Source organism: Ranitomeya imitator, chromosome 3 (genome assembly GCF_032444005.1).
Source record: "Ranitomeya imitator isolate aRanImi1 chromosome 3, aRanImi1.pri, whole genome shotgun sequence".
Taxonomy (NCBI): Eukaryota; Metazoa; Chordata; class Amphibia; order Anura; family Dendrobatidae; genus Ranitomeya; species Ranitomeya imitator.
Window position 1 is genome coordinate 532,840,608 of NC_091284.1, and position 25,010 is coordinate 532,865,617.

General features: G+C 44.1%; 1 protein-coding gene across 3 annotated transcripts in view; it reads left to right on the forward strand.

Annotated features, from left to right (window-relative positions):
* The window catches only part of UBE3A (ubiquitin protein ligase E3A), a 99,503-nt gene that overhangs the window by 35,885 nt on the left and 38,608 nt on the right, over positions 1-25,010 (forward strand). For all 3 annotated transcript variants that reach the window (XM_069757812.1, XM_069757813.1, XM_069757811.1), the window contains exon 4: positions 12,469-13,715. In XM_069757812.1, the coding sequence (XP_069613913.1) occupies positions 12,469-13,715 (1,247 nt within the window). The remainder of the gene's footprint in view (positions 1-12,468; positions 13,716-25,010) is intronic.

A 25,010-nucleotide genomic window follows, 5' to 3' on the forward strand; every position in this document is an offset into this window, starting at 1 on the left:
GGAAGCAACACTGTTTGACAATCCATTTCACGTGCTGTTGTGCAAATGGAATAGACAACATATGGAAATTATTGGCAATTATCAAGACACACTCAATAAAGGAGTGGTTCTGCAGGTGGGGGACCACAGACCACATCTCAGCACCAATGCTTTCTGGCTGATGTTTTGGTCACTTTTGAATGTTGGTTGTGCTTTCACACTCGTGGTAGCATGAGACGGACTCCACAACCCACACAAGTGGCTCAGGTAGTGCAGCTCATCCAGGATGGCACATCAATGCAAGTTGTGGCAAGAAGGTTTGCTGTGTCTGTCAGCGTAGTGTCCATAGGCTGGAGGCGCTACCAGGAGACAGGCCAGCACACCAGGAGACGTGGAGGGGGCCGTAGGAGGGCAACAACCCAGAAACAGAACTGCTATCTCAGCCTTTGTTTGAGGAGGAACAGGAGGAGCACTTCCAGAGCCCTGCAAAATGACCTCCAGCAGGCCACAAATGTGCGTGTCTGCACAAACTGTTATAAACCGACTCCATGATGCTGGTCTGAGTGCCCGACGTCCACAGATGGGGGTTGTGCTCACAGCCTAACACCGTGCAGAATGATTGGCAATTGCCACAGAACACCAGGATTGGCAGATTCGCCACTGGCGCCCTGTGCTCTTCACAGATTAAAGCAAGTTCAAACTAAGCACATGTGACAGACATGACAGAGTCCGGTACGCCGTGGTGAGCGAACTGCTGCTTGTAACATCCTTTAGCATGACCGGTTTGGCAGTGGGCCAGTAATGGGGTTGGGTGGCATTTCTTTGGAGGGCCGCACAGCCCTCCATGTGCTCGCCAGAGGTACCGAGATGAGATCCTCAGACCCCTTATGAGACCATATGCTTGTGTGGTTGGCCCTGGGTTCCTCCTAATGCAGGACAATGCCAGACCTCATGTGGCTGGAGTGTCAGCAGTTCCTGCAAGATGAAGGCATTGAAGCTATGGACTGGCCTGCCCATTCCCCAGACCTGAATCCGATTGAACACATCTGGCATATCATGTCTCGCGCCATCCTCCAACGTCACGTTGCCCCACAGACTGTCCAGGAGTTGGCAGATGCTTTAGTCCAGGTCTGGGAGGAGAACCCTCAGGAGACCATCCGCTGCCTCATCAGGAGCATGCCCAGGTGTTGTAGGGAGGTCATACAGGCACGTGGAGGCCACACACACTACTGAGCATCATTTCCTTGTCTTGAGGCATTTCCACTGAAGTTGGATAAGCCTGTAACTTCATTTTCCACTTTGATTGTGAGCATCATTCCAACTGCAGACCTCCGTGGGATATTAGTTGTGACTTACGTTGATCATTTTTAGGTTTTATTGTTCTCATCACATTCTACTATGTAATGAATAAAGATTTACAACTGGAACATTTCATTCAGTGATGTCTAGGATGTTTGATTTTAGTGTTCCCTTAATTTTTTTGAGCAGAGTATATGGTAAAATCAATTGGGTCTTTCAAAAGTATAAATCATCCTGCAAAAAAACAAGCCCTCATGCGGCCATATTGATGGAAAAAATAAAAAAATATGGAAAGGGAGCAAAAAACGAAAACTGAAAATACCAAGGTTGTGAAGAGGTTAAAAATGAAAGGGAATCTGTCACCCCAAAAATCGTATATGAGCTAAGGCCACCGGCATCAGGGGCTTACCTACAGCATTCTGTAATGCTGTAGATAAGCCCCCGATGTAACCTGAAAGGGAAGAAAAACAGGTTATTAGTGATGAGCGAGTATACTCGTTGCTCGAGATTTCCCGACCACGCTCAGGTGTCCTCCGAGTATTTTTTAGTGCTCAGAGATTTTCATTGCCGCAGCTGAATGATTTACATCTGTTAGCCAGCATAAGTACATGTGGGGGATGCCTGGTTGCTAGGGAATCCCCACATGTAATCAAGCTGGCTAACAGATGTAAATCATTCAGCTGCGGCAATGAAAACTAAATCTCCGAGCACTAAAAAAATACTCGGACACCTGAGCGTGCTCGGAAAATCTCGAGTGACGAGTATATTCGCTCATCACTATAGGGTATATTATACTCACCCAGGGGCGGTCCCGCTGCGGTCCGATGGGTGTCGCGGTCCGGCGCCTCCTATCTTCATATGATCCCTTCCTCTTCTTGTTTTCACGCTGTGGCTCCAGCACTGGCGTACTTTGTCTGCCCTGTTGAGGGCAGAGCAAAATATTGCAGTGCGCAGGCGCTTGGCCTCTCTGACCTTTCCTGGTGCCTGCGCACTGCAGTACTTTGCTCTGCCCTCAACAGGACAGGCAAAGTACGCCTGTGCCGGAGCCGTGGCAGGAAGACAAGAAGAGGACGAGATTGTATGAAGATAGGAGGCGCCGGACCGCGACACCCATCGGACCGGACCGCAGCGGGACCGCCCCTGGGTGAGTATAATATAACCTGTTTTTTTTACCTTTCAGGATACATCGGGGGCTTATCTACAACATTACAGAATGCTGTAGATAAGCCCCTGATGACGGTGGCCTTAGCTCATATACGATTTTTGGGGTGACCGATTCCCTTTAAGTCAATATACAGCTGTTTCCTGACACAAACTGTTAGTTTGTGATGGTCAACCTATAATTTGTATGTTGTAAAGAAAACTTTTCTTTGAAGAAATCTGTTTCCCTTACGTTATTAAAATGACATCAGAGTAAAAGGTAAATTATAAAAAAGCCATACACCTAATCAGATACATTCTTCTTATCCTTAAAGTGAATTTATAATCAGAAAATTACCTAATTTTTAGTGACTAATGTTAAATGTATTTTCCTTTTTTTTTTTTTTTTGTAACAAAGTTGCAGTAATATGCAGTACAGACCAAAAGTTTGGACACACCTTCTCATTTAAAGATTTTTGGGTATTTTCATGACTATGAAAATTTTACATTCACACTGAAGGCATCAAGACCTGGCCTCCACAGTCACCAGACCTGAACCCAATCGAGATGGTTTGGGGTGAGCTGGACCGCAGAGTGAAGGCAAAAGGGCCAACAAGTGCTAAGCATCTCTGGGAACTCCTTCAAGATTGTTGGAAGACCATTCCCGGTGACTAGCTCTTGTAGCTCATCAAGAGAATGCCAAGAGTGTGCATAGCAGTCATCAAAGCAAAAGGTGGCTACGTTGAAGAACCTAGAATATAAGACATATTTTTCAGTTTCCCACTTTTTTGTTAAGTATATAATTCCACATTTGTTAATTCATAGTTTTGATGCCTTCAGTGTGAATTTACAATTTTCATAGTCGTGAAAGTACAGAAAAATCTTTAAATGAGGTGTGTGCAAACTTTTGTTCTGTACTGTATGTGAGTGAAAAAGTATATCCTACATTTGAACAGTCCGCATTCAAGAAAGTAACACACCGGAAAGTTTTTAACTTTAAGATGTGGGGGGAAAAAAAAGCTCTGCCCAAAAGCATAATATCTGTCACTAAGTGCTGGAACTGCTAGAGATATTGGAAATGCTGAGAGAGATTAAACGAGAAAGGACCTGATTTGTCTTCACTATGTAGTTGGCAAATTGTACTTTGTGAAATGGATTGTAATAATTGTGAAGTCTAATTTAAACAAGTCAGGTGGAGAAGTTATATTTGGGAGTGAAAGTGATTGCATCATAAGAAGTTTCCTCCAAGGGGACCAGACTCTAAAAGTCATTCCAGCTGCCCACCTAATGCTACTTTCCAGGTCGTCCACATGACAGCACCACAGGAGGAGGTTGCTCTTCATATCCTTGATAGGGACAGGAACACAGAAGAGGTTAAATAGCCCCTCCACCCCTCAGTGTTTTTCCTGTCCCTATCAGGGACGGACGCAGGAGAGAGATCTCCAGGAAGATCAAGATTTTACCTGATAGGAAATCAGGTTTCGGTCGAGCAGGAGCTCCCGTGTGCGGTCCCATCCTCCTGGAGGGGGCTCTGGCCGCGAGAATCCGGAGGTCGCAGGATACCGACGGAGGTCCCTCCGCGACCGGGTAGAGCTGTGTGCTCCCCATAAGACTGCCTCATCCCCTTACAAGGGGCTCTGAGACAGCAGCTGCGGCGGTGCTGAGCGCTCCCCTCAGGCTCCACGTGCGGCCGGTGCTGGCGTTGTTCCCGGGACTTCCGGTCCGGCGCTCCGGTGGCGTGGCCGGATTCCCGGGGTCGGCAGCGCAAAGGCATTTCCGGGGCGCCGGGAAGCTGCGGGAAGGCCGTTGGGGGGGGGGGGGGGGAGAGAACAAAGACCGGAACAGCATCCGGACTATGCGCCAGGAAAGGTCCCAGGCTGGTCGGCGTGCGTTCCAGATGACGCATGCGCAGTACAGCTGGGGACCTGAAATCACCGTGGAGGCCAGCAGCTGAGCTCGGAAGGAGGACAAATCAGATGTCTTGAAGCTGGGTAAGATTGACTACTTAATGACGGACATCTGACAGCACATTTGACTCAGGAAGATGGAAGGTGCTACTCGCCCAGACGTCCAATCCTTAGAGCTAGCCACGGACCATGTGAGTAGTACGTGGTATGGGATGCATTACAGAACTTTAATTCCGTAGCTACAGGGATCTCCTTTACATTTTCAGGATAAGGACATTCCCGAGAGGTCAGCTACTAAAAAAAGGACTATTAGATGCCCATTGTGCACCACCAAACTCCCAGAAGGATATAAGAAGAAATTATGCGAAAATGCATCGCTAAACTTCTTAAAGACGAACAGGCTTCGCTGTTGGATAATATCAAATCCATGATTAGAGACGAAGTCCAAGCTACAGTGTCTACAATGGTGCCACCCCAGTCTCCGCGGCCTAAAAGGCCTAGATGGGATATAGATGCGAGTTCCGAGGAAGGAGAGGTCTCAGGTTATTCCGATCCGGGCTCGGATGAAGAGGACAATACATTTACTGTGCTTCCAGAAGAACGGAAGAAATACTTGTTCTCATCCGAAAATACGGATATACTACTAAAAGCAGTAAGAAGCACGATGAAAATAGAAGACTCGTCTGAGCCTCTATCGGTTCAAGACGAGATGTTTGGGGGCCTGAGAACTCGCAGGAATAGAGTTTTTCCGGTCAACAATCACATAACTGCGATGATAATGGAAGAGTGGGAAGACGTAGGGAAAAAATTAGTAGTCCCGAGAGACGTCAAATACAGTCTTCCCTTTGACCCAGAAGAAACTAAAGTCTGGGAGTCGGTCCCAAAGATCGACATTCCTGTGGCCAAAGTCACAAGGAAAACGGCTATTCCCTTTGAGGACTCGTCAGGGTTAAAAGACCCAATGGATAAGAGGTCAGAAGATCTTCTTAAGAAAGCCTGGGAATCGTCAGCCGCCATTATGAAGACGAATATAGCGGCTACCTCTGTAGCAAGGTCCATGAGTCTTTGGGTGGACGAGCTGGAGAGTCATATTAAAAATAGAACTCCAAGGGAAGAAATCCTTAAATCCTTTTCAGTTTTAAAGATGGCGACTGATTTCATGGCAGATGCTTCAGCGGAATCCGTACGCTTTGCTGCCCGGAATAATGCACTGTCAAACGCAGCAAGAAGGGCCTTATGGCTGAGATCGTGGACGGGAGATACCCAATCCAAGAACAAGCTGTGTTCGATTCCATTCAAAACTCGCTCCCACCCAAGACAGGACTACAGAGGCAAGGGGAAGTCCGGTAGGTGGAGCTACCCTAAAGGAGGCAGAGGAAGAGGTTCCTTTCGAGACCAATCAACAGGACCCAGCAAACAATGACGCCAACAATATAGGAGGGAGACTACAATACTTCCAAGATGGATGGCAGAACATAACTCAGAATCAGTGGATTCTACAGACAGTGGCACAGGGTTACAGGATAGAGTTTACTCATCTACCCCCCCAAGAGATTCTGCGTAACACAGACCGAGTCATCAGCAGTACATCAAAGGCTGATAACAGACATACAGGAACTCTTAGAATTAAACGTCATAATACCGGTACCCCATCATCAACATTTTCAGGGGCATTACTCCAGTCTGTTCTCCATAAGAAAACCAAACGGAGATTAACGAACAATAATAAACTTAAAACCATTAAACAAATGGGTGGCGTACAAACGATTCAAGATGGAATCTCTCAAATCAATTACACCGCTAATAAAAAAGAACTCTGTAATGTGCACGCTAGATCTCAAACATGCTTACTATCATGTTCCCATCCATCCCTCAGATCAAAAATTCCTCAGGTTCGCAATAAGAAACCACAAGAAAATACTTCATTTCCAGTTTCAGTGCCTACCATTTGGTCTCTCCTCTGCCCCAAGGATATTTACGAAGCTCATGGCGGAGGTCATGGCCTACTTAAGAGAGAAGGAAGTTCTCATCGCACCATATCTGGACGATCTGTTGCTGATCGCAGATTCATCCCAACAGATGGAAGAATCCTTAGAAATTACCACGTCACTCCTGAAACGTCTGGGGTGGGTAATAAATGCAAAAAAATCGAGTCTCGAACCAGAGACGCAGAAGATATTTCTAGGGGTACTACTAAATTCCGAACTAGAATACTCCTTCCTACCAGACCAAAAACAACGGTCAATAAAAAAAGAACTTCAATCAATAAAAAACGGAAATACATCTCCATCAGGAAAGCAATGAGGATTCTAGGTCTGATGACCTCATGCATTCCCAGTGTACAGTGGAGCCAGTTTCACTCCAGAACGCTTCAAAGGGAAGTTCTTTCGGTATGGAACGGAAGAAAAGATTCACTAGACAACCGGATGTGGTTACCCAGCAGGGTAAAGCAGTCCCTCTCATGGTGGATCAACATAAAAAACCTCAAAAGAGGAAAACCATGGAAAATATCTCCATGCATAAATATAACCACCGATGCAAGCTCAAGGGGCTGGGGAGCCCACATAGAAGATCGATACCTTCAGGGGACATGGCCACCATCGATACGCGACAGTTCCTCCAACTACAGGGATCTCAGAGCGGTCTGGGAAGCACTAAAAAGGTGCCAACACTAGATTCAGGGACACCACATCCGAGTCTTCTCAGACAACTCGACCACGGTAGCTTTTCTCCTACATCAAGGAGGAGCAAGGCACCGTCCACTTCAGGCACTAGCAGAAGAAATATTCTCCTGGGCGGAAAATACCGTAAAGTCCATCACGGCAGTACACCTAAAAGGTTCACAGAACCAAATAGCGGACTTTCTCAGCAGAGAGAAGGTACAGCCGTCAGAATGGTCTCTAAACGAAGAAATTTTTACTCAGTTAATCCAACAGTGGGGCACCCCACAAATAGATTTATTCGCCTCAAGGAGCAATACAAAAACGAAAGAATTCTTTTCGCTAAATCCAAGAGACAATCCAACTGGCATAGATGCATTGGCTCAACATTGGGACATGGAACTCGCATACGCGTTCCCGCCACTAGCCCTAATTCCCAGAGTTCTGAGGAAAATCCAGGAAAGTCTAGCGGTAGTGATCCTAATAGTGCCATATTGGCCCAAGAGGAGCTGGTTTCCTCTGCTGAAGTGGATGGCGGTGGAAGACCCAGTGTTACTACCACTGAGACGGGATCTTCTAATACAGGGACCATTGGTCCATCAAAATCTAAAGATGCTACAACTCTCAGCATGGATCTTGAAAGGGAGATCTTGAGATCAAAGGGACTGTCTGAGTCAGTTATCTCAACTATGAAAAAAAGTAGAAAGCCGGTGACCTCGGCTATATACCAGAAGATTTGGAAGAAATTTTGTGCACAGACCAATACTCCAATATCCGTTCTCCAACAACCAGATATTCCTCAAATACTAAATTTTCTCCAAACAGGTTTTGATATGGGCTTGAGACCTAGTACGCTAAAGGTACAAATCTCAGCTTTAACTGCCTTTTATGACTATCCACTAGCGAATCATCCCTGGATAATGAGATAGATCAAAGCTACACAACGTCTTAGACCAACAATACGAAGCTCAGTACCCTCATGGAACCTCACTTTGGTACTAAATGAGCTACGGAAAGCTCCATACGAGCCACTTGATCAGGCAGACCTAAAATCTGTGACATTCAAGACTGTTTTCCTCGTCGCAATAACGACAGCAAGGCGAATAGGCGAAATTCAAGCCCTGTCCATAACAGATCCATACTTAAAAATACACGAAGATTGCATCGTTTTAAAGTTGGATCCTTCATTTCTTCCAAAAGTTGTGACGGACTTTCACAGAAACCAGGAAATAGTTTTGCCTACGTTCTGCCAGAACTACAATAACGAAAAAGAACATTCTCTTCATTCCCTGGATGTTAAGAGAACAGTATTGCAGTATCTAAAACTTACAGACAGCTGGAGAATTGACTCAAATCTCTTTATCCAGATGTCTGGGAAGAATAGAGGCAAAAAAGCCTCAAAAGCGACTCTGGCTAGATGGATCAAATCTACCATTTGCGCTGCGTATACTTCAGCCGGTGAATCTCCTCCAGATCACCTAAAAGCCCACTCACTGAGAGCAGTATCTGCTTCATGGGCAGAGAGTGCGGGTGCATCCATGGACCAAATTTGCCGGGCGGCAACTTGGTCTAGCTCAAATACCTTTTGCAAGCACTACAAGCTGGACGTTCTCTCAAAGCAGCAGACTAGCTTTGGGAGAAAAGTCCTCCAAGCTGTAATCCCGCCCTAATAGGAGTTATTTGGTATTTCTCCTGTGGTGCTGTCATGTGGACGACCTGGAAACTAGGAGTTAGTCATACCGGTAACGGTATTTCCAGGAGTCCATCATGACAGCACCCATTATTTGCCCCCCCTTGAACTTTTGTCTAATATGTGATATGAACATGTAGAGAGGAAGTTCAATAAAATTGTGTTGTATCCATCCTAATGTGGTACTTTGTAAAATCACTGAGGGGTGGAGGTGGGGAGGGGCTATTTAACCTCTTCTGTGTTCCTGTCCCTATCAAGGATATGAAGAGCAACCTCCTCCTGTGGTGCTGTCATGATGGACTCCTGGAAATACCGTTACCGGTATGACTAACTCCTAGTTTCACACTTCCGTCGGTACGGGGCCGTCGCAAACAGTCGGCCAGACGTACCGACGGACGTTGTGCAAAATAGTGCACAACGTGGGCAGCGGATGCAGTTTTCAGACGCATCCGCTGCCCATTATGAGTTCCGGGATGAAGGGGCGGAGTTTCGGCCGTGCATGCGCGGTCGGAAATGGCGGTTCTGACAGACGAAAAAACTTTACATTGAACGTTTTTTCATCACGACGGTCCGCCAAAAGACGACGCATCCGTTGCACGACGGATGCGACGTGTGGCCATGCGTCGCTAATGCAAGTCTATGGAGAAAAAACGCATCCTGTGGGCAACTTTGCAGGATGCGTTTTTTCTCCAAAACGACGCATTGCGACGTTGGCCAAAAGACGGAAGTGTGAAAGTAGCCTTACCATCTATTGTAGCCTGCAAATTTGGGTGACTTCTATTCACTGAGATTTGGTGGGAGATCGTTTGTAACTAGGTATTAAGCATTTAGCTGCAGGTTCGTGACTAGAAACTTTTTAGGGTCTTAAACGTTTTGATCGTCTTTAGTTGGATGGTATTCCAGAAGGGTATTAATGGGCAATTCCCCCAAATGTGAGCTAAGCAATCAGCATCTTTAGCATAGTTGATTGTTTGTTAGGCCCCCAATAGGAGAGTAATTATCGTGTCGTGTGCCATCTTTTTCACCGACGTATAATGATTTTCTTGAACTTTAATGTGTTAAATATATTTAATATGCAAATTGCCTCTTCAGAGAGGAAAAAAGAACAAAATAGCAACAGTATATACAGTAGAAATAAAAAAGAGATCAATAGAATCTGAAAAATATGGGTAATAAACCAAAAATCCTGTTGATAACAAGAGAGAGAAAAAGTGGCAGACCACTCGGAATTTATATAAAAGATCAAAAAGGCCGTCACCTGGACTCAAAACTAGCAGAAATATATAAATATAGAATGTATAAATATATTATATATAAAATATCTGATTTGGCTGTGTGAGAGGCCTCTTGGTGGGATCTATGGGGTTACCTTTCTCCTTGTGGAGAGTGACATGCCAAGCCTGAAATGCCAATGTGAGGAGGCTTATAAGCCTGTTGCTAATTTAAATATTCAAATATTTAATAATTTGTCATGAGTTTTTTTTTCTTTAATTCCTAAAATGATCTGTGTTTAAAATAAATACATTTGAAATCTTGCAATTTTCAAACTAGCCACTGTCCTTCTAGGAGGAGTTTACAGCAGTTTTTATTCAAGGCGAGATTACAATAAAGGATAACACCTGTATACGCAGCTGATGACACAGGATCCAACCATCACAATTGATTACAGCTCTCCCTCTCTTCACAATGACCTTTCCAAGTGCACATCAGATGCTTCAATACAAAATATATGGTCGGAGTCGGTGTTTTTCTGCTAACTAATGTACATGTGTCCTCTAGTAAGAGTGAACAGAGTAAAAATTGATTTTCTTATTTATAATTTTTCTACCAATCCTGATATGTAAAGAAAAAAAACACATTGCCAAAAAAAAATTGATGCAGAAACCTCACTGTAGGCAAAGTCGGGGATGAGGAGCTAAGTTATCGGGATGAGTATTCCCACAAATCTGTATGATTTGTCATGTCTTTTTATGCACACATAAGACACTAGTCAATCAAGCAAAGGTGCGCTGGGAGGGAACGTCGGGCACCTGCCCTGATGACTGCTTTCTCATTCTGGACAATGCTCTTCCTTTTTAGAAGTAAGATGAATGTCACTTCGGCAGGGAGAAGACAGTAGGGGCTCGTCCCTGTGACTAGTCCTCTCTTTCTCAGTGCTTGATAAAACTGATAAACTGCTGCTAATCATTAACCCACTGTTAAATACTGAAATATCTGCACTGAGTGAGGCCATCTCCGATTCATGCTGCCTGTAGTTTGGGCAGCATGAATCGATGACTGGTTTCCTTTAAAGGATCATCTGAGACTTTTTTTTTTGGCTATTTGGTTAAGAACTTACCAGCAGGTAGTTACTAAGCCTGTCTTGCCCAGCGATGATCTGTCCTGGTTCAAAATGGTCACGGACTGCTCCCACCCGGTGATTCTTCTGCTTCCAGTGACATCATGTCAATAAACCAGCTGAGTTATCTTCTGGTCTGCTATTTAAAATTGGGCGTCCCTTCTGACATCATGCTGATTGACAGCTGGCTCCCCGCTGCCTAACTGTGGGGAGCTGCCTGTCAGTCAGCATGCTGTCGGCAGTGATGCCCTGGTGACATGGCTGACCAGGAGAGAAGGCGCTGCTCTGTTGATGTGAGGTCAAATGAAAAAGGAGAATTGTTGCCTGAGCCAGAATATAGTTGCATGGCAGTCAGGTGGTTAGAAACTACTTGCCAATAAATTCTTTGCCCCACAGCAAAAAACCTCCAAAGACGGGTACCACCTTTTTAGGGTATGTTCACACGTTCAGGATTTCCATCCTTTTTTTTTTCAGGACAGTTTTTTTTTAAAAAACTGCAGCTCTTGGCAGAAAACGCAGGTCCTTTTTTTGTCCTTTTTTGATGCGTTTTTGATGCGTTTTTTGATGCGTTTTTTTATCCTTTTTTTACTGTGTGTTTCCTAGGAAGCTTTTTAGGGCTAAAATGGCTGAAAATACCCTACCCCTAACCCTACCCCTACCCCTAACCCTACCCCTAACCCTAACCCTACCCCTAACCCTACCCCTAGGCGCATGCGCCCGCCATTTTGCAAGATGGCGGCGCCCAGGGAGAAGACGGCCGGACGGACACCGGGACGCCGGGTAAGTATAAGGGGGGGAGATTAGGGCACGGGGGGGGGGCATCGGAGCACTGGGGGGGGGGCATCGGAGCACGGGGGGGGGGCATCGGAGCACGGGGGGGCGGGATCGGAGCACGGGGGGGCAGCCACACTCCGCCCACGCACTTCCGCCCGCTCCCCCGCACTTCCTGCTGCAGCGGTTCTGCACATCAAATCGCAGTAAGACCCGCAGATATATTTTTGATCTGCGGGTTTTACTGCGATTTTGACCTCACAATGGAGGTCTATGGGTGCAGAACCGCTGCGGTTCAGGAAGAAGAATTGACATGCTCCTTCTTTTTTCCGGGAGCTATTCAGCGCGGCTTTTTTTTTTTTACAATTTCCGGACCATGTGCACAGTGTGTCCTGTTTTCCATAGGGTACAGTGTACTGTACCCTGCATGGAAAACAGCTGCGGAACCGCAGCGGCAAAACCGCCGCGGTTCCGCGGTAAAAAACGCACTGTGTGAACATGGCCTTAAGCGGTTTTTCTTAGACTTTAATATTGATGGTGTGTTCTTTAGGCAAACCATCAATGATAGATCCATTATCATCTGACTTTCAAGACCCCTCCAGCCACTCAAGTTTTTCCTTTAGGTTTTTCATTCTGTTTGCTGAATTAACTTAATGATGATCTCTCTTTTTTTTTTTTTCTTAGATGTGACTTCCCTCTCTGAAGAGAAGGTGTACGAAATTCTTGAACTATGTAGAGAACGGGAGGATTACTCTCCTCTTATTCGGGTTATTGGGAGAGTGTTTTCTAGTGCTGATGCCTTGGTTCAGAGCTTCCGCAAGGCAAAACAGCATACAAAGGAAGAACTGAAATCGTTACAGGAAAAGGATGAGGATAAAGATGAAGATGAGAAGGAAAAAGCAGCTTCATCTGCTGCTGCTATGGAAGATGATTCTGCAGCTTCATCCTCCAGACTAAATGACGGTACACAGGGAGATAACAATATACCGAAATTAGGCCCAGAAGAAGTGTCACTAGATATTGAAGCAGTTAGACGGGTCTATCACAGGTTACTTTCTAATGAGAAAATAGAAACTGCCTTTCTTAATGCACTTGTATACTTATCTCCCAATGTCGAATGTGACTTAACGTATCATAATGTATATTCAAGGGACCCCAACTATCTGAATTTGTTTATTATAGTCATGGAAAATTGTAATCTCCACAGCCCCGAGTACTTGGAAATGGCTCTACCATTGTTCTGCAAAGCTATGAGCAAATTGCCTTTGGCTGCACAAGCAAAGTTGATCCGACTGTGGTCAAAGTATAGTGCAGAACAGATCAGAAGAATGATGGAAACGTTTCAGCAGCTAATTACCTACAAAGTGATAAGCAACGAATTCAACAGTCGCAACTTAGTGAATGATGATGACGCTATTGTGGCTGCAACAAAATGCCTAAAGATGGTTTACTATGCAAATGTTGTCGGAGGAGAGATAGAGACAGATCACAATGAAGATGAAGACGAAGAACCCATCCCAGAATCTAGCGAGTTAACCCTCCAGGAGCTCTTGGGAGAGGAGAGAAGAAATAAGAAGGGGCCTCGAGTAGATCCCCTTGAAATTGAACTTGGTGTAAAAACCATTGACTGCAGGAAACCCCTTATCCCTTTTGAAGAATTTGTTAATGAACCACTCAATGATGTTCTTGAAATGGACAAGGACTATACTTTCTTTAAAGTAGAAACTGAAAATAAATTCTCTTTTATGACATGTCCCTTTATCTTGAATGCTGTAACAAAGAATCTGGGACTGTACTATGACAACAGAATCCGCATGTATAGTGAGCGAAGAATCACAGTGCTTTACAGTCTCGTTCAGGGGCAGCAACTCAACCCATACTTAAGGCTAAAGGTTCGAAGAGATCACATCATTGATGATGCTTTAGTTAGGGTAAGTTTTATTCAAGAATTTAAATATTTATGTACCCTGATACTGTTTGCTAGTTTAGTTTACAGTTTTGTTTTCTTACTACTATATTTTGTGAATCCTCAGTTTACTTTGCTTTGGGGTATGCTTTCATGTAACTTATCGCTATATGTATATATACATGTACATGTGCTTCTCACTAAATTAGAATATTATAAAAAAGTTAATTTATTTCAGTTCTTCAATACAAAAAGTGAATCTCACATATAGTCATTACAGTGATCTATTTCATACAAAATGGGGATCACCTGAACAACAATGATAAATACAAAAACACAGCTTTATTTAAGGTACAATACAGGAGAAAAAAACACCATAAAAACCTTTAAAAACACATAGAAACTGGTGCCTGCAATAAGGCATATGCCTGTACACAGATAAAGGGGGAAAAAAGGAAGAAAATGTAGGGCATCAAATACACGAGTCCTACTAAGCGCACTATATGGACAGCATATTACCTAGATAACAAAGCGTCAAAAATAAACGCATATTAATCATATAAAACACATATAGATGTGCTAAGATGAAAATGTATATAGTACACTAACGGAGCTCAAAGAGAGCTAAAAATAAATAAAGCTCAAAAGCCTGCGGTAGTGCATATACTGTGAAAACACTCAGGTATATGTAGGTATAGAGAGCAACATGGAAAAACATTCTATCACACTCCTATTATTGCAATGGTGCAGAGTGGACAAAGCAGAATAGCACTACATGCCCCGAAGCTGGGACCAATCCATATGTTGCCAACATAAGGCACCCTGAGTGAACACACCACCTACATGCAGGGCTCAAAAGTCCTGCCCACAAGTCATTACCCCAAACAAAGCAAGACAGCGGGTATAATAACCCGACAGTGCTGACAGGCATACAAAGAGCAAGTACCCGACGCGTGTCGCCACTACAGTGGCTTCATCAGGGGTATGGTTCTGGCTCCAAATACCCCTGTATAAATACCTTATAATGTGACGTTATAAGTAGACACAGCTGTAGAAATCCATATGGAAATGGCAGTGCAGGGAGACATACATGGCGTTCAGTGTAATCCATTGCGCAGGCGTCGGCGCCCAGAAAACCGGAAGCAACCGGTACTAGGCAACGATAAACAGCTGTGCCAAACCATCTGCAGAATGACTGAGCAGAGAATGGCGTCCAGCAAGATCCATTGCGCATGCGTCGGCGCCCAAAACCGGAAGTCACCGGAGCTAGGCAACGAAAAGCAGCAGTGAACAGTTTCAAACAAACCAGCGGGCACCAGGTATTCCTGGTATCTACATATTCGCGTCTGCTGACCGTTGTTTCAAGTTTATTCCAGACATCTTTTTGCTCTGGTACACTGAATTTTACCATAAAATCTTGCCATCATGAGTATTATGATATATTTATGTGTGGGCTCGGCTTCCTTATTCCCTATGGGTATCGTTACTTGTTTATTTGAGTCTCCGGTAACATCCTTGTTGTTAAGTGCCGGCTACTTCCGGGCTTTAGTTAACTAGCGCATACACAGCGGGCCGCGAGAACCAGAGAAGGAATTAGAGACTGAAGTCTCATTATCGTCATTATTCCAGTCTGGCTTGCTGATGTCTGCGCAGTCCGGATCGCTGGGTATATCACATCACCACTCTCCGCTGGTTTGTTTGAAACTGTTCACTGCTGCTTTTCGTTGCCTAGCTCCGGTGACTTCCGGTTTTGGGCGCCGACGCATGCGCAATGGATCTTGCTGGACGCCATTCTCTGCTCAGTCATTCTGCAGATGGTTTGGCACAGCTGTTTATCGTTGCCTAGTACCGGTTGCTTCCGGTTTTCTGGGCGCCGACGCCTGCGCAATGGATTACACTGAACGCCATGTATGTCTCCCTGCACTGCCATTTCCATATGGATTTCTACAGCTGTGTCTACTTATAACGTCACATTATAAGGTATTTATACAGGGGTATTTGGAGCCAGAACCATACCCCTGATGAAGCCACTGTAGTGGCGACACGCGTCGGGTACTTGCTCTTTGTATGCCTGTCAGCACTGTCGGGTTATTATACCCGCTGTCTTGCTTTGTTTGGGGTAATGACTTGTGGGCAGGACTTTTGAGCCCTGCATGTAGGTGGTGTGTTCACTCAGGGTGCCTTATGTTGGCAACATATGGATTGGTCCCAGCTTCGGGGCATGTAGTGCTATTCTGCTTTGTCCACTCTGCACCATTGCAATAATAGGAGTGTGATAGAATGTTTTTCCATGTTGCTCTTTATACCTACATATACCTGAGTGTTTTCACAGTATATGCACTACCGCAGGCTTTTGAGCTTTATTTATTTTCAGCTCTCTTTGAGCTCCGTTAGTGTACTATATACATTTTCATCTTAGCACATCTATATGTGTTTTATATGATTAATATGCGTTTATTTTTGACGCTTTGTTATCTAGGTAATATGCTGTCCATATAGTGCGCTTAGTAGGACTCGTGTATTTGATGCCCTACATTTTCTTCCTTTTTTCCCCCTTTATCTGTGTACAGGCATATGCCTTATTGCAGGCACCAGTTTCTATGTGTTTTTAAAGGTTTTTATGGTGTTTTTTTCTCCTGTATTGTACCTTAACCCCTTAATGACCGCCAATACGTCTTTTAACTGACCTGAGATATAAGAGAATAGCCTCCCCATACAGATGACAATTCAGCATCTGTCGGTTGTGCACTATAGCTGACAACTTGCTGTACCAGCCACGATCAGTATTTGCACCATCTAAATCTGTTTAACCCCTTAGATGCTGCTGTCAATAGTGACTACATCATTATAAATGGTTAACAGTGTGTGGGGGCTTCTTCTTTGTCACAATTGGTGCCCTCAGATCATGATTTTGTTGTCCTGATGTTTGCCATGGCAATTCATGACCAAATAGCGGCCTTAGAGTCTGACGGCTGTAGTAATCTGTTTAGAAGTTAGCAACATTTAGGTGGTAAAAATACACATTTTCATTTCTGTCATACCACTTTGCATTAATTCCTGTAAAGCACCTGAAGGGTTAATAAACTACCTGACAGCAGTTTTCAATATGTTTAGGGGTGCTGTTTTTAAAATGGTATCACGTTTGTGGGTTTCCTAATATATGGGACCCCTAAAGTCACTTCAAACATGGATACGTCCCTAAAAAAATAAATTTTGTAAATTTCTTTGAAAAAATGAAAAATTGTTGCTACATTTTTAAACCTCCTAAAATGCTAACAAAATAAAATAACATTTTACAAATGGTGCTGATGTAAAGCAGACATATGGGAAATGTTATTTATTAAAGGTTTGCTGTTGTATGACTATCTGGATTAAAGGGATAATCATTCAAATTTAAAAAATTGCTAATTTTTTAACATTTTTCTAAAATTTTTGATATTTTTTATCAATAAACACAAAAAATGTTGAACAAAATTTACCATTATCATAAAGTATAATGTGTCACGAAAAAACAATCTCAAAATCACTGGGATTTGTTGAAGCGTTGCAGAGTTATTACCACATAAAGTGACACTGGTCAGATTTCAAAAATTTGGCTCGGTCACTAAGGGGTTAAATAAAGCTGTGTTTTTGTATTTATCATTGTTGTTCAGGTGATCCCCATTTTGTATGGCCTGTGCTTTCTCTCTTTTTTGTTCTGTGTATACTTATATTCTCAGGTCTGGGTTGGATCCCTTGCTGGATATCCTGTGGTGCCCCCACATCTTAGTATATAGTGATCTATTTCATGTGTTTATATCTGTTAATTTTGATGATTATGGCTTACAGCTAATGAAAACCCAAAAGTCGTTATCTCAGTAAATTAGAAAAATTAACAAAAAACACCTGCAAAGGCTTCCTAAGCATTTAAAAATGTCCCTTAGTCTGTTTCAGTAGGCTACACAATCATGGGGAAGACTGCGGACTTGACAGATGTCCAGAAGGCAGTCATTGACACACTCCACAAGGAGGGAAAGCCACAAACGTTTATTGCTAAAAGAAGTTGGCTGTTCAGAGAGCTGTATCCAAGCATATTAATGGAAAGTTGAGTGGAAGGAAAAAGTGTGGTAGAAAAAGGTGCACAAGCAAGCGGGATAACTGCAGCCTTGAAAGGATTAAGAAAAGGTCATTAAAAATTTGGCGGAGATTCACAAGGTGTGGACTGCTGCTGGGGTCATTGCTTCAAGAGCCACCACACATAGTCATATCCAGAACATTAGCTACAAGTGTTGCATTCCTTGTGTCAAGCCACTTATGACCAATAGACAACGTCAGAAGCGTCTTACCTGGGCCAAGGAAAAAAAGAACTGGACTGTTGCTCAGTGGCCCAAGGTGTTGTTTTCAGATAAAAGTAAATTTTGCATTTGATTTGGAAATCAAGTTCCCAGACTCTGGAAGAAGAGTGGAGAGGCCACAATCCAAGCTGCTTGAGGTCTAGTGTGAAGTTTCCACAATCAGTGATGGTTTGGGGAGCCATGTCATCTGCTGGTGTAGGCCCACTGTGTTTTATCAAGACCAGAGTCAGCGCAGCCATCTACCAGCAAATTTTAGAGCACTTCATGCTTAACTTTTTTTGGAGATGGGAATTTCATTCTCCAGCAGGATTTTGGCACCTGTCCACACTGCCAAAAGTACCAATACCTGGTTTAAAAACAACAGTGACACTGTGCTTGATTGACCACATGCTCGCCTGACCTTTAACCCCATAGATAATCTATGGAGTATTGTCAAGAGGAAGATGAGACGCAAGACCCAACAATGCAGATAAACTGAAGGCTGCTATCAAAACAACCTGGATTTCCATAACACCTCAGCAGTGCCACAGGCTGATCGCCTCCATGCCACGCCGCATTGATGCATTAATTGATGCAAAAGGGGCCCTGACCAAGTATTGAGTGCATTTACTGAACATACATTTAAGTAGGCCAATATCTTGGCTTTTAAAATAATTTTTCCAAGCTTGTGTTATAAAGTATTCTAATTTACTGAGATAATGACTTTTGGGTTTTCATTGGCTATAATCCATAATCAACATTAACAGAAATAAACACTTGAAATAGATCACTCTGTCTGTAATGACTCTATAAAATGAGTTTCACTTTTTGTTTTGAAGAACTGAAATAATTAAATTTGATGATATTCTAATTCTGCGAGAAGCACCTGTATATCAGCAGCAATGAACTCTGCAATTAGATGTTCATACACACATACAGTAATCTGTACAGTAGCATCAATTGTGAAACTTGGGCTTTCATTAAAAGTAATGCCAGTAGGATCAGCCCTCCTAAGCCATCTATATGGGCATGTAGGTCATATTAAGCTGAAAAAAATGATACTTGTATTTCTGCAATCTGATGTTTTAGTCCAGAGAAATCCACATTTTCGTAATATATAAATGAGCTGTTAAGATATATGGCCTGGACACTGATCTACAAGACAATCTGCCTCCATAGTTTTTGAACTAAAAAGGGGAGTTACCAATGTGAGACATGTAAACCGAAAACAGTAAAACTGAACATTGTCTCATTACAAACTAATTTGCCGCAGCTCTGCTGTATTATAACGCTGGCTGTCTGTGAGATTAAGTACTGAGAGGAACCTGCAGATGTGTCCGTTATCATTACACACAGCCCTGCAGAGAGAGCAGAGAGCGACCATTACACATCACACTGGTAACACCTCTTTTATTAAAAAATAATCTCTGGAGATGGAGTCTCATGCAGATCAGTGTCCACCCCATAGCCTGGAACAGCTTATTTACACATGCTAAAAATGTCGATTTCTTTGGAATCCGACATCAGATCGCAGATATCAAGTGTCATCTTATGACCTACATGCCCATAGACTGCTTAGGAGAATTGATCCTGCTGACAAATTCCCTTTAAGATACCAGCTTCTACTGCCCACTACAAGTAGTGAGAAGGAAACCACTGTAGTCTACCATCTAACGTGAAAGTAACAGTCGGGGCCCTTGAGTTTCTGACTGTTCTCCATGTTGACTTTGTGAAATACTAACACACACTTTCAATTTGGAGGTCCAAGATTTTGATATACTTTATACACTTTTATGGGTGAGTAGTATACTTTTTCACATTAAGAATGAGATGTATCTCTCCATTTCTTCAGCACAATGGACTGCAATGTACAGAGTGGCCACAAATCTCCTGACCTGAACGCAACGTTTTTCCGATATGCATGCATGCATGCATGCATGCATACATACATACATACGTACGTGCATATAGGTGTATATACATTTTTTTCTCAGGAGACCTGCGGCCAGTACGTACATTGGGGTCTCTAATCATTCTGGGTTCATGGATGTGTGAAGCTGACCTCATAATGTGTAACGTTGCACTCTTGACCACGAATGGAACTCCTACCAAACTGCTGTTAACGGCATCTAGTATTGGCATTGATACCATACAGTCCTTAACTGTGAAGTAAGAGGTGGAGTTCCAGACCATTGGCAAATATTACTCTATGGTGCTTTATGAATGTAAAAAAAATGGACACTGGGCACTTGGGTCCCCGATTCATCGAGACCTTTGGTTTTCTTTTTTTTTTCTTAATGAGGGGGCGTGTTGGAGTCAGTATCTCCTGTTCCATGATGATGTGTGTGCTTTTCATGAATCGGAGCTTCTGATGAGTGGCGTGCGCCTCTCTAGAAATCTTACTACAGTCAGGGAAGGCCTCAGCTCATCTTGACTTAGATAAGCTGTGGCATCATGCCATGTGCCTCCCCAGCTTCCACCATCTTGGCACAGCTGGGAGAAATTGGAGTGAAAATCAAAAAGTCGCAGCATTTTGTCACAACGGAGTTGTGCCAGATTTTTGTGACTTCTCAAAGTTTTTATGCCACTTTTTGGATGTAAAAGGTATAACTTGGTGCCTTGGTGTTTAGACTTCCTCTTCCAGCAAGGGGGTGACTGCTGCAGCAATCAACAGTCGCAGGTTGGCTGCATCTATCAGGTTATATCTAAACCAGAAGAAAGGGCTACGGCTTCCCCTTTGGTCTGGCACACTATGGCTGGCTTTGAAAGTAATAGGTTGGGTTTGCAATGGTAGCTCTGTAAGGTACTGTTTTTGGTAGGATGCATTCTTCATTATTTTGATAGATTATTAATAGGTGCATTATTCGCTGTGTTACTAAGCTGAAGATTTGTTAGATCCAGCAGTTTAGGTGAAATCTGCCATAAAATTTATGTTTGTGGCAAGTTAATGCTTTGCCATTACGTTGGTTGTAAATGGCTATTATTTTTTTTTTTTTAAATGATCAATAACTATCAGATTAGGAGGAGGCTTATCAGCTACTACCCAAAAAAAAATATACTGGGGCATGAAATAATTATTTTTAAATCAATTGAATTTTTAAAAAAAATTGTTCTATTGTCTTTATGGTAATTTCAACCATGAGCTGTAACAAAGCCAAAGATAAATGTTGGTGACATGAATGCAAATTCTTATGTCTAAAGGCCCCTTCACATTAAGCGACGCTGCAGCGATACCGACAACGATCCGGATCGCTGCAGCGTCGCTGTTTGGTCGCTGGAGAGCTGTCACACAGACCGCTCTCCAGCGACCAACGATGCCGGTAACCAGGGTAAACATCGGGTAACTAAGCGCAGGGCCGCGCTTAGTAACCCGATGTTTACCCTGGTTACCATCCTAAAAGTAAAAGAAAGAAACAGTACATACTAACCGAACGCTGTCTGTCCCCGGCGCTCTGCTTCTCTGCACTCCTCCTGTACTGGCTGTGAGCACAGCGGCCGGAAAGCAGAGCGGTGACGTCACCGCTCTGCTTTCCGGCTGACCGACGCTCACAGCCAGTACAGGAGGAGTGCAGAGCACAGCGCCGGGGACAGACAGCGGTAGGTAAGTATGTACTGTTTGTTTTTTTAACTTTTAGGATGGTAACCAGGGTAAACATCGGGTTACTAAGCGCGGCCCTGCGCTTAGTTACCCGATGTTTACCCTGGTTACCAGTGAAGACATCGCTGGATCGGTGTCACACACGCCGATCCAGCGATGTCCACGGGAGATCCAGCGACGAAATAAAGTTCTGGACTTTGTTCAGCGACCAACGATGGCACAGCAGGGGCCTGATCGTTGGTCGCTGTCACACATAGCGATTTCCTTAACGATATCGTTGCAACGTCACCAAAAGCAACGATATCGTTAACGATATCGTTATGTGTGAAGGTACCTTTAGGGTACCGTCACATTAAGCGACGCTGCAGCGATATAGACAACGATGCCGATCGCTGCAGCGTCGCTGTGTGGTCGCTGGAGAGCTGTCACACAGACAGCTCTCCAGCGACCAACGACGCCGAGATCCCCGGGTAACCAGGGTAAACATCGGGTTACTAAGCGCAGGGGCGCGCCGGTCGGCCGTAAAGCAGAGCACAGCGGTGATGTCACCGCTGTGCTTTATAGCGCTCAGTCGGTGCGGGAAGCTGACTGCGAGGGACGCGACAGACACCGGAATGTTAGTATGTAGTGTGTTTTTTTTTTTTTTTTTTTATAGGTAACCAGGGTAAATATCGGGTTACTAAGCGCGGCCCTGCGCTTAGTAACCCGATGTTTACCCTGGTTACAAGTGAAGACATCGCTGAATCGGTGTCACACAAGCCGATTCAGCGATGTCAGCGGGTGATCCAGCGACTAAATAAAGTTCTGGCCTTCTAGCTCCGACCAGCGATCTCACAGCAGGATCCTGATCGCTGCTGCGTGTCAAACACAACGATATCGCTATCCAGGACGCTGCAACGTCACGGATCGCTATCGTTATCGTTCTAAAGTCGCTCAGTGTGAAGGTACCTTAAAGCTGCCACACACTCTAGCTAGCCAACAGCTATTCCGTCAAATTCCACCATTAACATACGACCAAGGGCTCCACTTCTTGGATGCTCAGCAGGCTTAGGCTACTTTCACACTAGCGTCGTACTCGGCCCGTCGCAGTGCGTCGGGCCGAGGTACCGACGCTAGCAGTCAATGCGCTGCACAACGGGGGCAGCGGATGCATTTTTCCAGCGCATCCGCTGCCCCATTGTTGGGTGCGGGGAGGTGGGGGAGGAGTTCCGGCCGCGCATGTGCGGTCGGAAATGGCGGACCGTCGGAAGCAAAAAACGTTACATGTAACGTGTTTTGCTCCCGGCGGTCTGCCACAACATGGCGCAACGGTCACACGATGGTTGCGACGTCGCAATGCGTCGCTAATGTTAGTCTATGGGGCAAAAACGCATCCTGCAGACAACTTTGCAGGATGCGTTTTTTCCCCTAAACGACGCATTGCGACGTATTGAAACAACGCTAGTGTGAAAGTAGCCTTAGCCAATCTAATCAGTTTCTATGGGCTGTTTAACTGAGGTCGCTGGTCTAAAAAGTGACACACTGCAACAACATGCGATGCTCCATCATTACCATTGTACTCAGAATAACGGATCATGTAAGCAATGTCTGTTTCCACAGCCTGCATTAAAGTGACTCAGATATTTAGCGACAAAGATGCAGGACCAGTCAAAACGTCGTTGCTTATGCTAATCAATAAAATCACCTTGCAAAGTATCAACTTTGAGAGTGTGGTGGATTTTCCTTCCTGGATCTAAAAAGTGAGGCAGCTGCACTTGTGTCCAGGTGGAGAATGAATAGAGAGGTGGCCATGTGTCCTCTCTATTCACTTCTGAAGCAGACTATACTTTCTGGTAGCCATCTCTCCATTCATTCTTTGCTGGATGTAGCAGGCTGCCTTACCAGGAAATTCAGGAAAGTTCCTTTTATCTGTTGTAGCCATTCTCCCAACTTACTTCCCCAAGTTCTCCTACAACCACTTGAATCACTGTTGCTTTCACCTTCCACATCTACTCCAGTTCTTTTTTGAGATCCTGTTATTTCACCAGCTTCTCATATTCCTTCTTTCTGATGTTACTGTCAATTGGTACTGCCATGTCTATTATCATTGCTATCTTCTGATTCTTATCTGTCACAATATCTGGTTGGTTAGCCAACACTTGCTTATCTTTCTTGATCTTGAAATCCCACAGGATTTTAGCCCTTACATTCTCCACAATTTTTTCTTTGGTCTTCCTTCTGGATTTGCAGGGATTTACTCAATACGCTGTACAGATGTTCCTGTGTAATTCCACATACAATGCCTGCTACTTTGTTGTGGTGTTCGGTATATGCTGTTCCTGCTTGCATCCTGCCACTATGTGTTGGACTGTTTTTGAGGCCTCTTTGCATAGTCTGTGCCTTGGGTCTTGTCTTGTACGTTTGATCCCTGCCTCCTATGGAACTGGTACTTTGCCCCTATTCTTGTGCCGATATCAGTGTCTCTGTACTGTCTTCAAGTCCAGCCTTCTCCAACCATTTTTTTAGGATTTTCCTATATCAGCCACCTCCGTTATCTATCGATCGTGCCTTCTTGCCATGGTATTTTGTGTTCCTGTTCTTCATTTCAGGACTGTTGTTGCTGCCTTAGGCTCTGGCCCAACATCACATCCTTTGATAGCATTTTTCTGATATATTCCAGGATACTCTTTGTTTCGTCCATGAGGTTTGTTTGGACATTTATGCAGCCTCGACCACTCTCTTTTCTATTGGTATATAATCTTAGGGTGCTGGACTTGGGGTGGAAACCTCCATGCATTGTATGGAGCTTCTAGGTCTTCACATCTGCGGCTTCCATCTCTTCTTTTGGCCAGCACTAATAACTGGCATGGCATATGTATTGATAGCACGGATATTATTCTTCCCAGTGAATCAATATTGCGTTCATTTTTCGCATACAGCTTGATGTCATACACAAAGCGTAGGTGGGTGATGGCACTTCCACTCTTGAACTTGTAACCATAACCAAACTAGGATTATTTGACTAAGGGGGTTCAAGCCTATACAGAACATCAATGGGGACAGTGGATTACCATGGTAAATGCCACATTTGATGGTTGTCTTGAGTTGACTTCCAATGTTGTCTTCTATATCCCCATTTCTTTTCTAAGGAAGGTCCTTAATTTCCTGTTGACGTTGTAGAACGCCAAACATTTACAGATCCGTGTGTGTGACATTAAGTCATAGGCTTGCCTATAGTCAATTTAGGCTGTGCTGAGGTGGTTCTGTCTTGATTGTGAGACTTTAGCAACTTCCCTATCCACAAGCAGCTGGTGCTTGGAGCATCTGTTTTTATTCCCAATGCATTCCTGAGCTGGGTTCATGTACTGATTTATGTGGTTCTGTATCTTGGTGGCTTTGATGCCTGACAGGAGTTTGTATTGTTGTAAGA